Here is a 16,630-nt window from a genome sequence, read left to right as displayed (position 1 = left end):
GTAGAAATGATGCATTCTGTTGATTCCCACAAACTGGAGTTGTGATGTGCTTCTGATGTACTCATTGAGTCTTCTGTGTGCAGGTTATTGAGCTATCATGGCAGCCAAAAGTTTTGATAATCCATTTGTTGTATTAAGAAGAGGCAGAAGATTCAGTTCTCTAATTTGCCAAATTGTTGTTCATTATCCTCCCTGCCATTTATAATTGATAGAAATGCACGTTGGAAGGGAATACTAGAATAGTGAACTAAAAGAATGGAGACTAGCTTCCCTATATGGGCTACCTAGTCTATCCTCATAAGTTGAGTTGCTTGAAGTTTGGTGCTTCACTGTTGGGTTCTAATGTTGTTCTGGTGCCAAGTCTTTCTCAATTGGTAGCACTGTTGAGTTACCAACTTGCATCACTAAATAAAAGGAATACAAGTATGACTGTATGAGTTGCAAATTTTAAATTGACTGTTTTTGTCGCAATTGGAGTTATAGTTGGACTAATGGTTTCTGTGGAATATATAGATGATCGACATTGATCTGTATGAGTGGAATGTTAATAGTTTTGACTTTTAACTTAGAATATGGTTGAATGATGGATTCATGACTATTTATATTGGTAAAATGTAGTGAAGCAGGGAGAATGAGCAGTAAGGAGAGAGAAAAGAGAAGATAAAAATTGTGTGATTTTCTTTGAGAGTTCTGTGAGAACTTTAAATAAAAATTGTTTGAAAGTTCCCTTTAATGAAGTGTTGCTAATAGTTTTACAAGAATCCGTGGTATAAACTATGCTTAAATATTGACTTCTTTGAATAGGTTACATAATGTTATCTTTTTGTCTATAATACCTGCCCAATTGGCAAGCCCAACCCGGCCAGGCTAACCCGCTCTTTCACGAGCCGACAAGCAATAACAGGCTAGACTATTCTAGCCCAACACAAACCTGGCCCGGCCCAACCCACTCATGGGCAAGCTGACGAGCATAGTGCCTAGCCCGGTTCGCTTGGTAGGACCGGCGTGCCCGATGATCACCTCTATATATAAGGCACGTGCCTCACCTTTCTCATCTTCCTTTCCTTCTCTCTTTTTTCCTTCTCCGACTCAGATTTGGGGGGATAGCTAAAATCCCACGAGCCCTAGCTATACAAGCATAGCAAACCATGGTTTCCAGTTTCGGCTGATCCCGAGTGGGATCGGCCGAAATGTAGCCGATCCCGATCCCAGCCGAAACCAACTGGTTTGCTGGTTTCGGCCGGCCGATCCCGATCGAAACGGGTTAGATCCGACCCGGGAGACATCAATAATTAATGTCCCCACCCCCTACCTACCTCTCTCCCTTTTCTCTCTTTTTTTTTTCTTTCTCTCTTTTCTTTCTTTCTCTCTTTCTCACGGGTCTCTTTCTCACCGGCAACTGAGTAAATCTCCGGAGATCTCGACCTCCGGCGACGTTCTCCGATGAAGATTCGACGACCTCGATCTCCGGCAACCTTGGGTAAGTTTTTTTTCAGTTTTTAATTTTCTTTTTTTTTTTCATTGTGCAATACAACAAGTGCTGCTACTGCAACACTAGCACTGGTAGCACCTGGTGCTACTGCAGCTGATGCTGCTTGTGCAGTTATGCCTCATAAATTTTAAATTATTTTATATTTTATTTTTATTTTTGTTTATGTTTTTTAGTTACAGAGTTAAAATATCAATGGCTCCAAAAGAGAAGTCATATGATACTGACATTGGATGGCAACATTGCTGCACTATTGAGTAAGATAAAAAACGTGTTAAATACAACTGGTGTGGAAAAGATATGAGTGGTGATGTCAGCCGTTTGAAGGAACATTTAGCTGAAAGATAAGAAAATATAGCAGTTTGCACTCAAGTATCCTTGAAAGTTAGAAAGCAAATGTTGGCTCATTTAATTGGCAAAAAGAAGAATAAATAATCTGCACAACAAAGAAGAGTCAATGGTTCGTGAAGAATTGATGCATAATCCTGTACATATTGATGATGATAGCAGTGAGCAAAGTGAGGAGGATGAAGAGAAGAGACAGATGAGGAGGGCAATGAAAGAGAGCAGAAATATGCACAAAGAAGAGAGATGAGAAGATGCACTGGTGGTAACTTTCAGAAATCTAGATCAGTTAATATATGAGAGAGAGAATATGGGGGCAGCAGTTTTACCCATAAGACTCTTGATATTACAGCAGTCTGAAAATATTGGACCAATAGATACATATCTTCAGGAAAAAAGGAGTCGTACACAGACTTCCATCAAGACAGTTTTCAAAGAAATTAAAAATGCAAAGAAACACATTGGTAAGACTATCTCTAAATTTTTCTTCTACAACCATATTCCTTTCAATATAGCTAATAGTCCTTATTATCACACTATGGTGGATATTATACAATCAGTATGGCGTGGTATTCCACCTTCTAGTTCAAATGATATTGCTACTAAATATCTTGACTCAGAGGTAGATGAATTTCATACTTACATTGAAACATTTAAACGATATTAGGATAAATTTGATTATACACTGATGTGTGATGGGTGGAATACATGAAACAGAAGAAATATAATTAATTTCTTACTGTACTCTGGCATAGGGACAATATTTCTGAAGTCTGTAAACGCTACTGCTCATTTCAAAAATACAAATTATATTTATCAGTTGATGGATGAGGTGGTACAAGAAATCGGTGAAAAAAGAATAGTCCAAGTGGTTACTGATAATGAATATTTACAAACTTATGGTGATTATGATGATGAACACTATAGAAATTTACGAGAACCAGCTCAGTATTTATCAAAGTTTTAAATTTTGAGTAAGTTAATATATTTTTTAAGTTTTTAGACTTCATATGTAAGTAATTTTTGTTTTCTTATTTTTTTGTCATTTTTTCTAAATTTTTCTACATTTTTAAATAATATTTAGAATTTTATATAATTAAAAAATAGTCCAATCCAATACGAACGACCGATACGGCCGATATGTATCGTTTTTTCAAGATGATCGATACTGATCCCGATCCCGATACTAGGAACCTTGTAGCAAACCCCTCGAGGGGAATCAAAGCTTCCTTTTCCTTCTCTTATTTCTTCCCCTTTGATTTCCTTTTCTTCCTACCAATGCATTGAAAAGCCGGCCGCCTCGCCAACAGGAATGGCAACCACCCATTAGCGGCTAGACCGCTTGGGCGAACTTGGCGAGCCACCAAGTTGTGTAGCGGGCCGAGCAACCTCGATCATCTCTGAGCTGCGGCGAGAAGTCGACGATGGCAAGCGAGTATAACCAGCGATTAGCGAAGGTGATGAATGGTCGTGGCAAGCGAAGGCAACGAGCGGCAACGGCAACTGGATGACGATGGCAACTTGACAATAATTTTGTTGAAGTCATAGATTGTTGATTGCCTCATCTCCTCTTCTTTTCTTTCTCTTTGAGATCAAAAACCACCCACTTTGTTTTTCTTTTTCTGTGCTTTAACGGTGAGAAAGAGTGCTGGCAAAGAGAGAGCACATGGAAAAGAGAGGCCACGTGGGAAGAAAGTGACGGGAAAGAGAGTCATGTTAACATTGGAAACCACTAAGGCACCAACTATTAATGCATTTCAAACCACCAACTATTAATGCATTTAATTTTAGATCATGGTAATTTATAACTATGATGACAATGAAATATGTATACATATTTGTGAATTATCGATTTATAATCCATTATTTTTATGGTTGTAAATTGCACTTATTAAAATTTTAATAAGTAAATAATATATATATTATATAGAATTATTTTTTTCTTTTTTATATATTAAATTGCTGGACCTCTTTGGGCCCGCCTTCCGTCTAAGTGCTAGGCAGGCGGTGGGGTGACCACCTACAATCCATAGTCGCCTTTCAATACACTACTTCCTGCATCACCGATGTGGTTGGATCTTCGAAGCACCGCAGAAGTAAATTACCCTCACCAAATGAGCCATCGGTGAGTCCTTCTATGCCACAAATTTAACTAAAGATCAATTAGAATCCTATTAGGAAATAATTTCTATTAAAATCAACTAGAATCAAAATTGTTAACCTATTTAAGAGTTATTGCATGGGAAACAAAGAACAATTGAATAAGATTTATTTAAAATCTCTCATTTTCTCTCCTACGTTCTTTTCTCTCTCTTTCTCCTACCTCATCTTAAGATTCATCTCTAATCTCTTCTATTTCCTCTCTAAACCTCTCTTTAATCTCTACTTTTCATTGGTTGCTATTGCTGCCCAGCAGATTTCAGTAGTGAAAAAGAATCTTTGGGTGCCCGGACTTGAAGAGAAAAACGTGGTTTCAAAGTAAAAGCACTACTATTCCATTTATTGGTACACCTAAACTCTAAAATCTTACACAATATTTTAGGCCTATCTACTGTCAACATACCTATTTGAGAATTGAGAAAATTACTGCCTTATCTGAGTGATTTTCTCTCCTTCTATCAAATAGTGATCATTTTAATTAATTAACTTATTATCAGTTATTGCTTACTATATTTTATTTTAGTTACTTATTTAGATCGATTGTTCTCCAAAACATTGCATTCAAACTAGATTTGCATCAAGAATGAAGTAAAACAAGGGGAAGTTGCTCATGATCGTCAACAAAGAAAACCATTTCGAAGAACAAACAGTATCAAATACAAAGAACTTTTCTAAACTAGGACAGTTTTATTGAAGATTACATATATTTAGTAATTTCCTAACAAGAAAATTTTAGGCAAGCCAGGAACGGCTCAGAAAGACCTACTTGTTGAGTTAGTTCATTGCTCATAATCGAGCCAAGGGTTCCCATAATATAGTCAAGAAGATAAAATGTAATATCAAATTTATGCAGTAAATAGAATGGCAATTTTCTGCAAAAACTAGAAATGAAGTAAAATAGAATTGAAGTACAAACATACATAAACTTGAAAGCAACAAGTTTTAAGTAAAGATTAATCAATAAATGTGTACCAAAATGATAACAAATACTCAATCAGATTAGAAAACTATCCAAAACCAACATTTTTCCTCTGTTATAAAGACTATTTTACCATCACCAAACTCAAAGTTCCAATACTAGAAAAATTAAAAGACTATGGACAATATATCAATCAGGAACTTACTCCTTCATCAATCAGGATTCGACTTGCGCAGTGTAAAGCATTCTTGTATGCCTTCACTTGTGTTTTAGTATTGTGAGCTTGCAGTTTCACCTATCAATAAGGAACTACGATATTGAGGATGCTATAATTTAAAAGAATCAATAAGCTGTCAAATACAACTATTGCAATAACAAAGAGGGAGAGGAACCAAGGATGAGAAAGAGAGGGAAGAAGATAAACATTTGGCTAAAAAACAAAGAAATGTAGTATCTTGCAAAGGGTTAAAAAAATCAAAAAAGCACATTGATAGTGATATTTTTAAATTTTTATTCTACAATATATTTCTTTCAATATAGCTAATAATCTTTATTATCATACTATGATGGATAATATAAAATCAGTAAGATCTAGTGTTTTGCCTCCTAATTTAAATAATATTGCTACTAAATATCTTCAGTCGGAGGTAAATAAGCTTTACAATTATATTGAGATATTTAAAAAGTATTGGGATAAATTTTGTTATACACCAATATGCGATGGGTGAAACACATAATAGGAGAAATATAATTAATATTTTAGTGTACTTGGGAATGGGAATTGTATTCTTTAAGTCTGTGAATGCTACTACTTATTTCAAATGTATAAATTATATATTTTGGTTAATTGATAATATAATAGAAAAAACAAGTGAAAAAATGGTAGTCCAAGTAATTACTGATAATGGGGCAAATTATAAGGCTATTGGACAATTAGTTATATTGAAGAGACAACATTTACATTAAACATCACAAATTACACATTGTCTTGATATGATGTTAGATAATATTGCCAAAGATATAGATATCAATATGGTGACACATAAAGATCAGAGATTGATAAACTATACATATAACTATTGTTGAGTTATTCATTTACTTAAACAAATGACTAATGGTAGGGAAATCATAAAATTAGGTCTTGCTAAATTTGTCACTAATTTTTTATCATTGGAAAGCATCATCCACTACAAGGATGACATGATGTGAATGCTTGCATCATATAAAACGTCTATAAAAATTAAGAACAAGAAATCTAAAATTCAAAGATTAAAATGAACATATCTCTTAGAAATGCATTTAAGGATAGTATTAATTTTGCCATTGTAATATTTAGCCTCTTGTTAAGGTATTACGACTTGTAGATGAGAACGATAAATCTAAGATGAGTTTCTTGTATGAGGCTATGGACATTGAAAAAATCAATAAAAGAATATAGACAAAATTTATAGCAAGTGGCGGACTGACTTTCAAATGGAACAACAAACAACTACATTAAGATATACACGCTAATGATAAGCATGCTTTTAATTTACTAATTTTATTTTACTTATAAATACTTTAAAATTTGAATGCTTACAAGTTTCAAATGATAATTTCTATAAGGTATTTCCTTTATCCATATAGTCCAAATATGGACTTATATGGTCCGAGATACTTCATCACCTTTATTGATAATTACTTATGATATATGTATTTTTACTTGCTTCATAAAAATGACAAAACATTAGATGTCTTTAAGATATTTAGGCTGAAGTTAAGAAATAATGCAAAAGGCAAATTAAGATTGTGAGATCAGATAGAGGTAGAGAGTACTACGGTAGATACACTGAGGATAGATAAGCACTTGGTCCGTTCACTAAATTTCTTCAAGAGCATAAGATAGTTGCACAATACAACCATGATTAGTTCACCGAATCAGAATTATATGGCAAAAAAAAAAATTTTGGACATAAAGTATGTTTAGCAACTCCGGTCTTCCTAAATCCTTGTAGACTGAAGCACTACAAACGACAGTGTATATATTAAACCGAGTTCCCATCAAGGTTGTCTCAAAGACACTTTGAATTATTTGAAAGGTTGAAAACTAAGTTTGCGACATATGCACATTGGGAAAGCCCGTATGAAGTAAGGATCTATAATCCACAAGAGAAGAAGCTGGACCCAAAGACCATTAGTGGGTATTTTGTTGGATATGCCAAAATGTCTAAAGGTTAAAAATTTATTGTTCATCTCATTGCAGTAGGATTGTGGAATTAAGAAATGCAAAATTTCTTGAATATGACTTGATATCTATCACCTGAAGTGAAGGTTGAGAATCTGAATAATCGGTATCAAAAACTATATTTTTTATTTGATCACTCCCACTGAGATATAAGTCACGACTCAATTAAATAATTTTCTCTTTGAATCACACGAAAACATGTAATCAATTGACAATTGAGAGATTAATTAAATTTTATGTCACTACAATATGAGATTAGGGGAGAAAATTTTAAAGTAGAAAATGATCAACTAATTAATATAAATAATATTTTTGATGAAAAATATCTCTAACAATGAGTTAGAGAACTAGAGAACGGATTATTAACCTTTGGTTGGAGAAGCAATTATAGGAGGGGAAGAGTGCGATGAGGGCAGAGACAGATTGAGTCTTTTAGCAAGAACACATAATACAGCTATCAGTATTAGAGATAACCCTTGTGATCCTAATGATGATATTGTCTCTTCCGCATTTGCTAAAAAAATGTCAGAGGTATAGCAATTGAAAACAGATAAACTGATGATGTATGTATATATATAGATAAATGGAATCGCTATGAGGATGTTGCTCTCTATAATTATAGTTCATTGAGTATTTATTGTGTGGAGCTATCACAAGATCCATATACTGATTATTATCCTTAGGCACAACAAGATTCACATGCTAGTTCTTTTTTTCTTCCTCAGTCACAATAAAATTCATTTGATATTACTAATATAATGCAATCACTCTTTCAAACATCAACCCTTTATTATTTATAAATTTATGGTGATTATAAAAAAGATCAAAAGGAATTTATAAAATCTAACTTAGTATTCATCAAAGTTGAGTTAGTGAATACTATTTTTAGTTTTCAAGCTTCATATATAAGTAATTATCTTATTATTTTGGTCATTTTCTAAAAAATTTCATGCATTTTTAAATAATATTTAGAATTTTACGTAATTAAGAAATAGTTTGATCTTATATGTGTTGTTCTTTTTGAGCTGACAATCCCAATTTCGAGTTTCAAAATCTTGATTATTACCTTTTATATGACATAAAAATTTGGAAAAGTGCTAATTTTGGAGAGCATAGTCTCAACTAGTTATGCTCAGCCTAATTCATTTTACTAGTTGTCTAGACAAAGTACAATAGATTGCCAATCCTCAATTGTCGCTTGGCTATCTTAAGTTCTTAACAACTTTTGTTTATCAGACTTGCTCATTTCACTTTCCAATTAGCATGTTGATGGTTTGTATCATGGATGGCCGTGCCGACTGGCACATGGCACGAGGGGTGCCACATGGCACCCCTCCTAATAGCTTCGCCATCAACCTCATCGTCAAGCTCGCCGTCGCCGCTGGCATTCGTCGTCACCGTCGCCACTCGCCGTCGCCCAAGCTCACATCAGGTGTCCTAACCCGAGGGAGGGGAAGAGAGAGAGAGAGAGATCCGGAACTTAAGTTTAAATCAATAAACTCTCTCTCTCTCTCTCTCTCTCTCTCTCTCTCTCTCTCTCTCTCTCTCTCTCTCTCTATCTCTTTCTTCCCCTCCCTCGGGCTAGGGCACCCAACGTGAGCTTAGACAATGGTGAGCACGAGCGGCGACGGCAAGCGATGAGCTACGACGGCGAGCGACAAAAGTGTTACCTTTTTCTCTCGGCAAGTGTCGCAGCATGTCACATGCCATGCCATGCCGGCCAGCGGTCGGCACGGGCCTGTGGCACGACCATCGTTGGTTTGTAAAACTCGGGTTTTATTTTGCGCAAAAAAAAAATTATTAAATTAAATTAAATTAAATTTTAGACAAATTGTGAAAACCTCCTCTATTTTACATATTTGCAAATCGACTCATCCTTTTATAGATATATTTACAAGGACCACCTCTTTTTCAATATTTGAAAATATTCTAATTTTTTGACAAAATTATCTTTTAAGAGATAACCACTTCCTACTATTACAAATGAAACAAATCCAGGGACAACGAGAATTCAATATCCCAATTTTTTTTCAAGTTCTGACATCCTAAGGAAAGAACATTATTGGTTGGTAGGATAGGAGGGATAAGCCCCTTCTATCAAACCTTATCCCAGGCTAGATGTTCTCTAACCAGATGGATGTCAAATGATCCGAAAAGAAAGATATTTAGGTTTTGGCAGCTTTGCAACAAAAGAGGTAAAGCCCCAGGCAATTTCAAGTTCTTTTCATAATTTCATTCTTTTTTTTTCTTTTAACTTAGCAGGTAAAACAATATGAGTTGTTTAGAGTCATGCATCCACTCTACAGCACGTTGTTTTTTGGATAAATAAAATAACTAAAATCTCTTTTTCCACCGACCACCTCATTTTGGCTTCTTCTAATCTACGACAAAAATCTAGTATAGTAGATTAGGAGGATACAATTTCCTTCCTCTATTCTAATGGCATGTAGTCTCGTTTGCTTGTTTTCCTCAAGGTTTCGAAACTCAGTATCGGTCATATGGACTGTATCAGCCGTATCGGCCACTCATATTGAATTGGACTATTTTTAATAATGTAAAATTCTAAACATAATTTAAATGCGAAAATATTTCTAAAAATTTATAGAAAATCAAGAAAATTTAGTCATATATGAAGCCTAAAAACTTTAAAAAAAAAAAACTCACTCAAAACTATAATAAATTTCAACTTTAATTAGATAAAATTTTATACTCATAGATTACTACTGCAGAACAATATAAAGAGAGATCTCTCTTCATTGTTATTCTATAGTAATTAGAAAAGATAAGCTAAAAGGTGGGTAAGAATGAGGAAAATGAGAAATAAGAAAAAGAAATTCATCCGAGTTAACCAAAGTGTGGACTAGCCGAAAGAGCTCACCGGATTGGCCGCCAAAGAAGCTCATTGGATTGACCGTCGAATGTGCTTAGTGAAGTGTGAAAGTAGGAGGAGAGTGTGTGTGAGAGATAGAGAGTAAAAATTAAAATTTAAAAAGAAGGTAGTTAATGACATCAATTACTAATATCTCCTAAGTTAGATATATTTTAAATTCACCACACTGGTTTCAGGTCTGAATCAGGATCAATCGATTTTGGGATCCATGGTTTTCATATTCCTTAGAGTAGAAGTCCATACCTACCCACAAATTTGTCGAACCTACTATAACTGTCTATAAATTGCTAAGGTATCACATTACCTATGATAATCCACAAATTTCTATCAAAAAAACTCCTAATGCTCCAATTTAAAGTTACCATGACAGCATACTATGACAATCCCTCATAAGAAGGTGACTAATAATCGAGTATATCAAGGTTCCAATTATCAAATCTGTCATTTGAAAAAACAATATGTATAAGCCATCTCAGCGGTACCGGTCATTCGTATCAACCTGTATTTTAAAATAACTTTTAAAATACAAAAATATTATAAAAATTTTAGAAAAAATAATAATAAGACATAAATATAAATTATTCATATATGAAGTCTAAAAAACAAACATGAAAATATTATTTTCTCAATCTCAATCTCTCTCCCTTTCTACTACTTACACTCTCTCTCCCCCTCTCACACAAATTAAAAAAAATTCTTATCTCTCCACTAACACTATCTCCCACTAATTATCTCTCCCATTAACTCTCCCATCTCCTCCTTATCTCTAATCTCACTCACTTAAAAGAGAAAACTGATCTCTCTCCCCCTCTTGATTCCCTTCCTTTCTCTCTCTCTCTCTCTCGCACACTCACTCCACCTCTCCCACTCCTCTCTCCTAAGTTGATGTTTCTCCGACATAGTTTCAACCTCCATCAATGTCTGGCGAACTCCTCCAATGTAGATTCGGCTCCATCGACCTCCAACAACCTTGGATATCCAATTTTTTTCTTCATTTTTTCTCTCCCTCTATCTCCGACAAGCTCCCTACCCTCTCTTTCTCTCTCTCACTCTCCTCTTTCTTTCTCCCTTTCTTTCTTAATGTCCTCCCTCTCTTTCTCCATTTCTTTTTCCTGATTTCGGTCCGCTTATGCCGAAACGTACTCAATACGAATCAAGTATCGGTCAAATCAGCTGATGCCCCACCAAAACTAGTTTGACTATCTCAAGATGCATTCGGGATTGGCTATAGCCGATACTAATCCATTTTGACCGATACGGATCAATATCGACCAAAATTAGGAACCTTGAGTACATTCTTCAATTAACTAATCTTGGGATTGACACAGTTTACAAATACAATACAATGATAAGGAACAATTCTTTTAATTCAAGAAGCATAATTCAACATAGGTATAATGGGATTTTTCGATGGGATTAATTGTTTTCAAGAGAATAAGATTAATTAAAATCAATAAAACAAGAACAAAAGAGAAGGAAATAGAAAACCAACCTTAACGGTGTCAAAAGGATGGCCCGTGACAACGGTGGCGAGTCCTGCAATGAATCCCGCCGCGTATTCTTTAGCGACGTCGTCACCGCCAACCATTGCGTTTGAATTGGTCGTTTTTGGTCTAGTCCTCACCACTTTTACCCTTTTTTATGACTTCCTGTGAAAGAATTGTAGTTAAACTTCCAAAAAAATACCAAGAATAGATAATAGAGTTTTTGATCAAACTAGCCTTCTTTTGAACTTTATTTATAAAAATGGACCACACCTCAAACTTAATACTAGAAGATATTTGTTTTACTATAGTTATTATCAACATTTTATCTAAAAGATAAATCACTAATAAGTTTCAGTGTCCGTCTAATAGCGGTTCATGTGCAGCAACCAAAAAGAGAACTAAGACAATGACTTAGTTAAAGTAGTTTGCGTTTCATCTGAAAAATAAAAGATTTTAATCCCACTAATAAGTCAGCAGTTTACATAAATAGATCACTGATAAGATCTATATTTATTTCGTTAACTTACGAATCTAAATGCTGAACTAGTTAGTATTTTTGTGTAAAAGTAAAATGTTGAATTCTTCATCATTTTATTGATAGCTTGATGTGGGCATCATCTTCAATTTGACCAAAATAAAGTTGCTTGAGTCCAATGTTGGTCTAATTGATCTAAATAGGCTCAACTTATTTTCATATTTAATTTATTGAGTTGATTATTAATTCAAATGATCAATTGAATTAGTCAATTGATAGATATGATAAGCTTATATGCAAGGGATGTTTGTATTGAGTTATTACCTAAATTGGATTAGTCAATTTAGGTAAGACCTAATCAATTAGGATCCTATTAGGAAATGAATTTCTATTAGAATCTCAATTGATAGTTATGGTAAGCTTATATGTGGAAGATGTTCACATTAATTTATTACCTAAATTGGGTAAGTCAATTTAGGTAAGATGATTAATTAAAATCCTATTAGGAAATAAGTTCACATTAGAATCAGTTAGAATCAAAATTGTTAACCTATTTAAGGGTTATTGCATGAGAAACAAGATACGATTGAGTAAGATTTATTTGAATCTCTCATTTTCTCTCCTGTGGTCTTCTTCTCTCTCCCTCTCTCTTCCTTTCTCCTACTCTATCTTAAGATTCTTCTAATAATCTCGTCTACTTCCTCTCTAAACTTCTATCTTTCTTCCATCTCTACTTTTCATTGGTTAGTGTTGCTATCCAGAAGATTCCATTAATGAAAAAGAATATTTGGTTGCCCAAACATGAAGAGGAAGACTTGGTTTTAAAGTAAAAGTATTACTATTCCATTTATTAGTAAACCTAAACTCTAAAGTCTTTCTTTATACCATATTTTAGGCTTTTCTATCGTCAACGTACATATTTGAAAGTTAAGAAAATTACTGCCTTATCTAAATGGTTTTCTCTTACTTGTTTGGGTTGATTGTTTTCCAAAACATTGCATTCATACTAGATTTGCATTATAGCTATAGTAAAGCAAACCTCTTTTATTGAATTAAATTTGAGGTATTGTCTATTTTGGTAAATAAAGTTTAGGAGAGTGTTAGTTTGGTCAAAAACTCGAATAGGCGACCCCAAACTTAATATCCATATAAACTTTCTTTTGCCAGTTGCCAACTCATTCACTTAGAAAAGAATTACTAACATACGATAAATGAAATTGCGTAGTATTAATGTACATCTCTAAATCTTATATACTCTATCTTATACTAAATAAGTAAATATTTCCTAAGAAAGTATTGAGTGCTATAGACCTTGATAAGGTTAACCTTCCTAGACATGAGTGGGCATGCCCGACTAGAAGCAGCCGACTAATTTCTTTGTGAAAGCTCCACAACAAGGAAGGGACCAAAATAGTAAACACTATATGACCTAACTTAACAAGAGTGGGAATAAGGGGCTAACAAGAGTGCTCCAGAATGAGGTGAAAAGGGGAAAGAAGAAGAGAAGAAGAGAAAAAAAGAAGAATAAAGGGAGAAATGAGAGGTGTACAATGAGATAAGTGGCACTTGAATAGCATGTGCAGAATAGCAAAAGAAAATTTTGAATCATATTGAAACTTAAGAGTTTCTTTTAGTGGATCTCGTAGTACAAAGTATAAGTATTTCTCATCTCTATATAAGTAATTTAGAAGCTTAGAGGGAGTCATCCAACTCATAGGAGCTTAAAGCAAATCATCAATAAATTCTAGGATCCCTTACAGATCAGAGTGAAAACGAATTAGATAGTACTCAACCCATATTTCGATCCATATATTTTCTTTGTATATGGATTCGAATACAGATATTAGACGGATAGCAAAATTTTAAATTGTATTCTAACAAAATGGATACGAATTGGATCTTAAACAGATATGGATACAGATCGAATACGGATCCGATCACAACTGGATACGAATTGGATCTTTCAAAAGTCTACATGTTCCTCATTCTACTCATACAATGTAGTTTCATAAGAGGGCGTGTGTGATATGAAGTGTTCTTCTTTATAGTTATTGCAGAGATTTACATGTGCTGCAACAAAAGAATAATGTAATTTCCTTTACTTGTGGCTGCTTAGGAGAGACATGCATATAGAAATAACAAAATATACAAGAGATAAGCAAACGACTTTAAATAGCAAACAGATGTAGAGATGCAATTAAGCAGAGGACAAAATCAAACATAGAAAATTAAAAAGGAAGAAATTTTGGTTTCCTCTAAGGAATTACCACTTTATTGAACTCACTTCCAATCCCTACAATGGTATGACAGGTTTCCACCATATCATTTTTAATAGCCCACTGAAGAATTCATGGTTCTCTACCTTTAAGCAAGATCACAAGTCACCTCTTATCTACCCTCTTTCATAAATGAATGGTCAAAGATGGAACGAGAGTTTACCAGGCATAAAATTCCAATAACAGAATGAATAATGTCAAAAACCTCTATTCTGCTGTCAAACAATATCAAGGAATATAGAAGTTTGGAGCCCAGGCTGAAAATTGTGGACAAAATAAATGCAGAAAATCATCAGTAAATTGAAAATCATGAAGTTAGACACAAGATGAGAGAACAAAAATTGCCAGGTTTTCCATTTCCCACAACTCCAAATCTTAGTTAAGCAAAATTATTTCCCAATAATCATGAAATTCAATTCTTACAGTCAACAAATTCTTCCTCGTCTCTCCATTAGCCGCAACACTCTGCAGAAAAGTAAACTTACTTACAAGAACAGTTATCATGAAAGAGAAAGCAAACATGAAGTTTAAAATAAAGCTTACCTGAAAGACGGTCAGAAAATGTCTATAGCAGTCCCTCAGAGCTTCTTCTCCCCAATGCAGTCCCTCAAAGCTTTAGCACTTAGGCTTGCTTCCACCTAATCCAAGCACATCAAAACAATTAGACATCACAAGTTTAGATAGAATCCTAAACATTGAAGTAAGAACACAAACCTGGCATATAGCCAAGAGATTCTTCAATCCATTCGCAAGATCAAAGATTGATTGTTTGGACTACCAGCATCAAGGCAGAAGAAACCATCAAGACACAAACGTTGAAAGAGAGGAGGGTTCGGGGATTCGAAGGACGACGAAAAGAGAGATGGCGAAAGGAGGTGGAGATCGGGGTGGCCGCCGGTGAAGATCTAGAGAGACGGAGGTGGTGGCGGATGAAGAGGGAGAGAGATGGAGGCCGCCGACGCCCCGGTGATGGAGGCCGCCTTTCCACCGGAACCGGTAGCAAATATGCACCCGGTCAGATTTGGATACGGAATTGGGTTGGGTCGGAGTTAATCAGACATATTTTCATCCCAATAGGACAAGAACGGAAGAGATAAGAATTGAAAACCAACCTTGACCACCTAGAAGGGATGGCACAGTGGCAACTCTTGTAGCGAATTCCACTGCGTATTCCTTAGCAGTATCGCAGCCGCCAACCATCATTTTTGAGTAGATCACTTTTGGTCTAGTTCTCACTACCTAGACCCTTCTTTAAAACGTCATGAAAAACTATGATTGATTAGGCTTCTAAAAAAATACCAAGAATAGAGAATAGAGTTTTTTTGGCCAAACTAGCCATCTTTCGAACTTTATTTATAGAATTGGACCCCATCTTAATACTAAAAGGGGATTATTTTACTATAGTTGTTACCACATTTATTTAGAAGAGAAATTGTTAATAAATTTTAGCGTCTTATATGATATGAAGTCTTTGATTAGCGTTTCATATGTAACGCCCCGTTCGGTATAAACACATACACGTTTACGTACCCACAGGGCACGGGTAGTGCACACAACAAGTTAGGTGGGCCACCTTGCATAGATACACCAATGTGCTCACATAATCTGTCATAAAATAAATTATGATATAATCAAATTAAACCTGTTAACATATCCATATCCATATCTATATCTATATCTATATCTATATTTGCAACAATCATACTGGGCAACTACATAATTTGGCAAAGCCCAAACAAGTCATGACAAATTATCAAGATACAACTAAAATCATAAATACACAAGTATAATATAATTCAACATGTATTATATAATTCATCGTCTAATACAATGAAGTACAATATATCCAATAATGGTAAAACTCAATACCTAGATAAACTATCTTTTATACTATTTCACATCTATAACTCGTCTTATCTTTGTTTTAAAATATCTTCTTAAGATATCTCAATCGTTATCATGTATCACATATCTGAGGGGATAGAAAAGAAATAAAAAAAGCCATAAGCTAATGACTTGGTGAATACATCTTACTTTGAATCAATGATACCAAACAGAGAGTAAATCATATACTAAATAATATGAATTAGAAAGAAGCATAATGTCATATGTGAGCATGTATATATATGTATCATCGATAATATATATATAAATGAAATCAATAATATCTCATGAATAGACATATTATATCCTCCACCAAAAATATATCTTATGATAAAATTATAATAAAACATTACCGAATATAACAATATATGATGTATAACGATCATGATCTAAGGATACTAGTCACATCAATGATGCATGATGCATGATGCATGTCAATCACTCAATATCATATATGTTAGAGTTAGATATAATCCACGTA

At 34.3% G+C, this 16,630-nt stretch overlaps 1 protein-coding gene across 6 annotated transcripts in view; it reads right to left on the bottom strand.

Annotated features, from left to right (window-relative positions):
• Positions 1 to 15,494, bottom strand: part of LOC140759011 (mitochondrial arginine transporter BAC1) — a 36,618-nt gene extending 21,124 nt beyond the window's left edge. Inside the window, exons 1-6 of one of the 6 annotated variants that reach the window (XM_073095454.1) lie at positions 15,378 to 15,494; positions 14,980 to 15,245; positions 14,809 to 14,903; positions 14,689 to 14,730; positions 11,520 to 11,676; positions 5,119 to 5,208 (exon numbers count right to left, since the gene is read on the bottom strand). In XM_073095454.1, coding sequence (XP_072951555.1) covers positions 5,119 to 5,208; positions 11,520 to 11,615 — 186 coding nt within the window. In that variant the 5' untranslated portion in view covers positions 11,616 to 11,676; positions 14,689 to 14,730; positions 14,809 to 14,903; positions 14,980 to 15,245; positions 15,378 to 15,494. The other 5 variants (XM_073095455.1, XM_073095456.1, XM_073095453.1 and 2 more) reach the window with 5 other exon arrangements.
• Between the last annotated feature and the right edge of the window lie 1,136 nt (positions 15,495 to 16,630).

This window comes from Typha angustifolia, chromosome 4 (genome assembly GCF_048772165.1).
Source record: "Typha angustifolia cultivar Huaian chromosome 4, ASM4877216v1, whole genome shotgun sequence".
Taxonomy (NCBI): Eukaryota; Viridiplantae; Streptophyta; class Magnoliopsida; order Poales; family Typhaceae; genus Typha; species Typha angustifolia.
The sequence above is the reverse complement of the archived record's forward strand: the minus strand, read 5'-3'. Positions and strand labels throughout refer to the sequence as shown.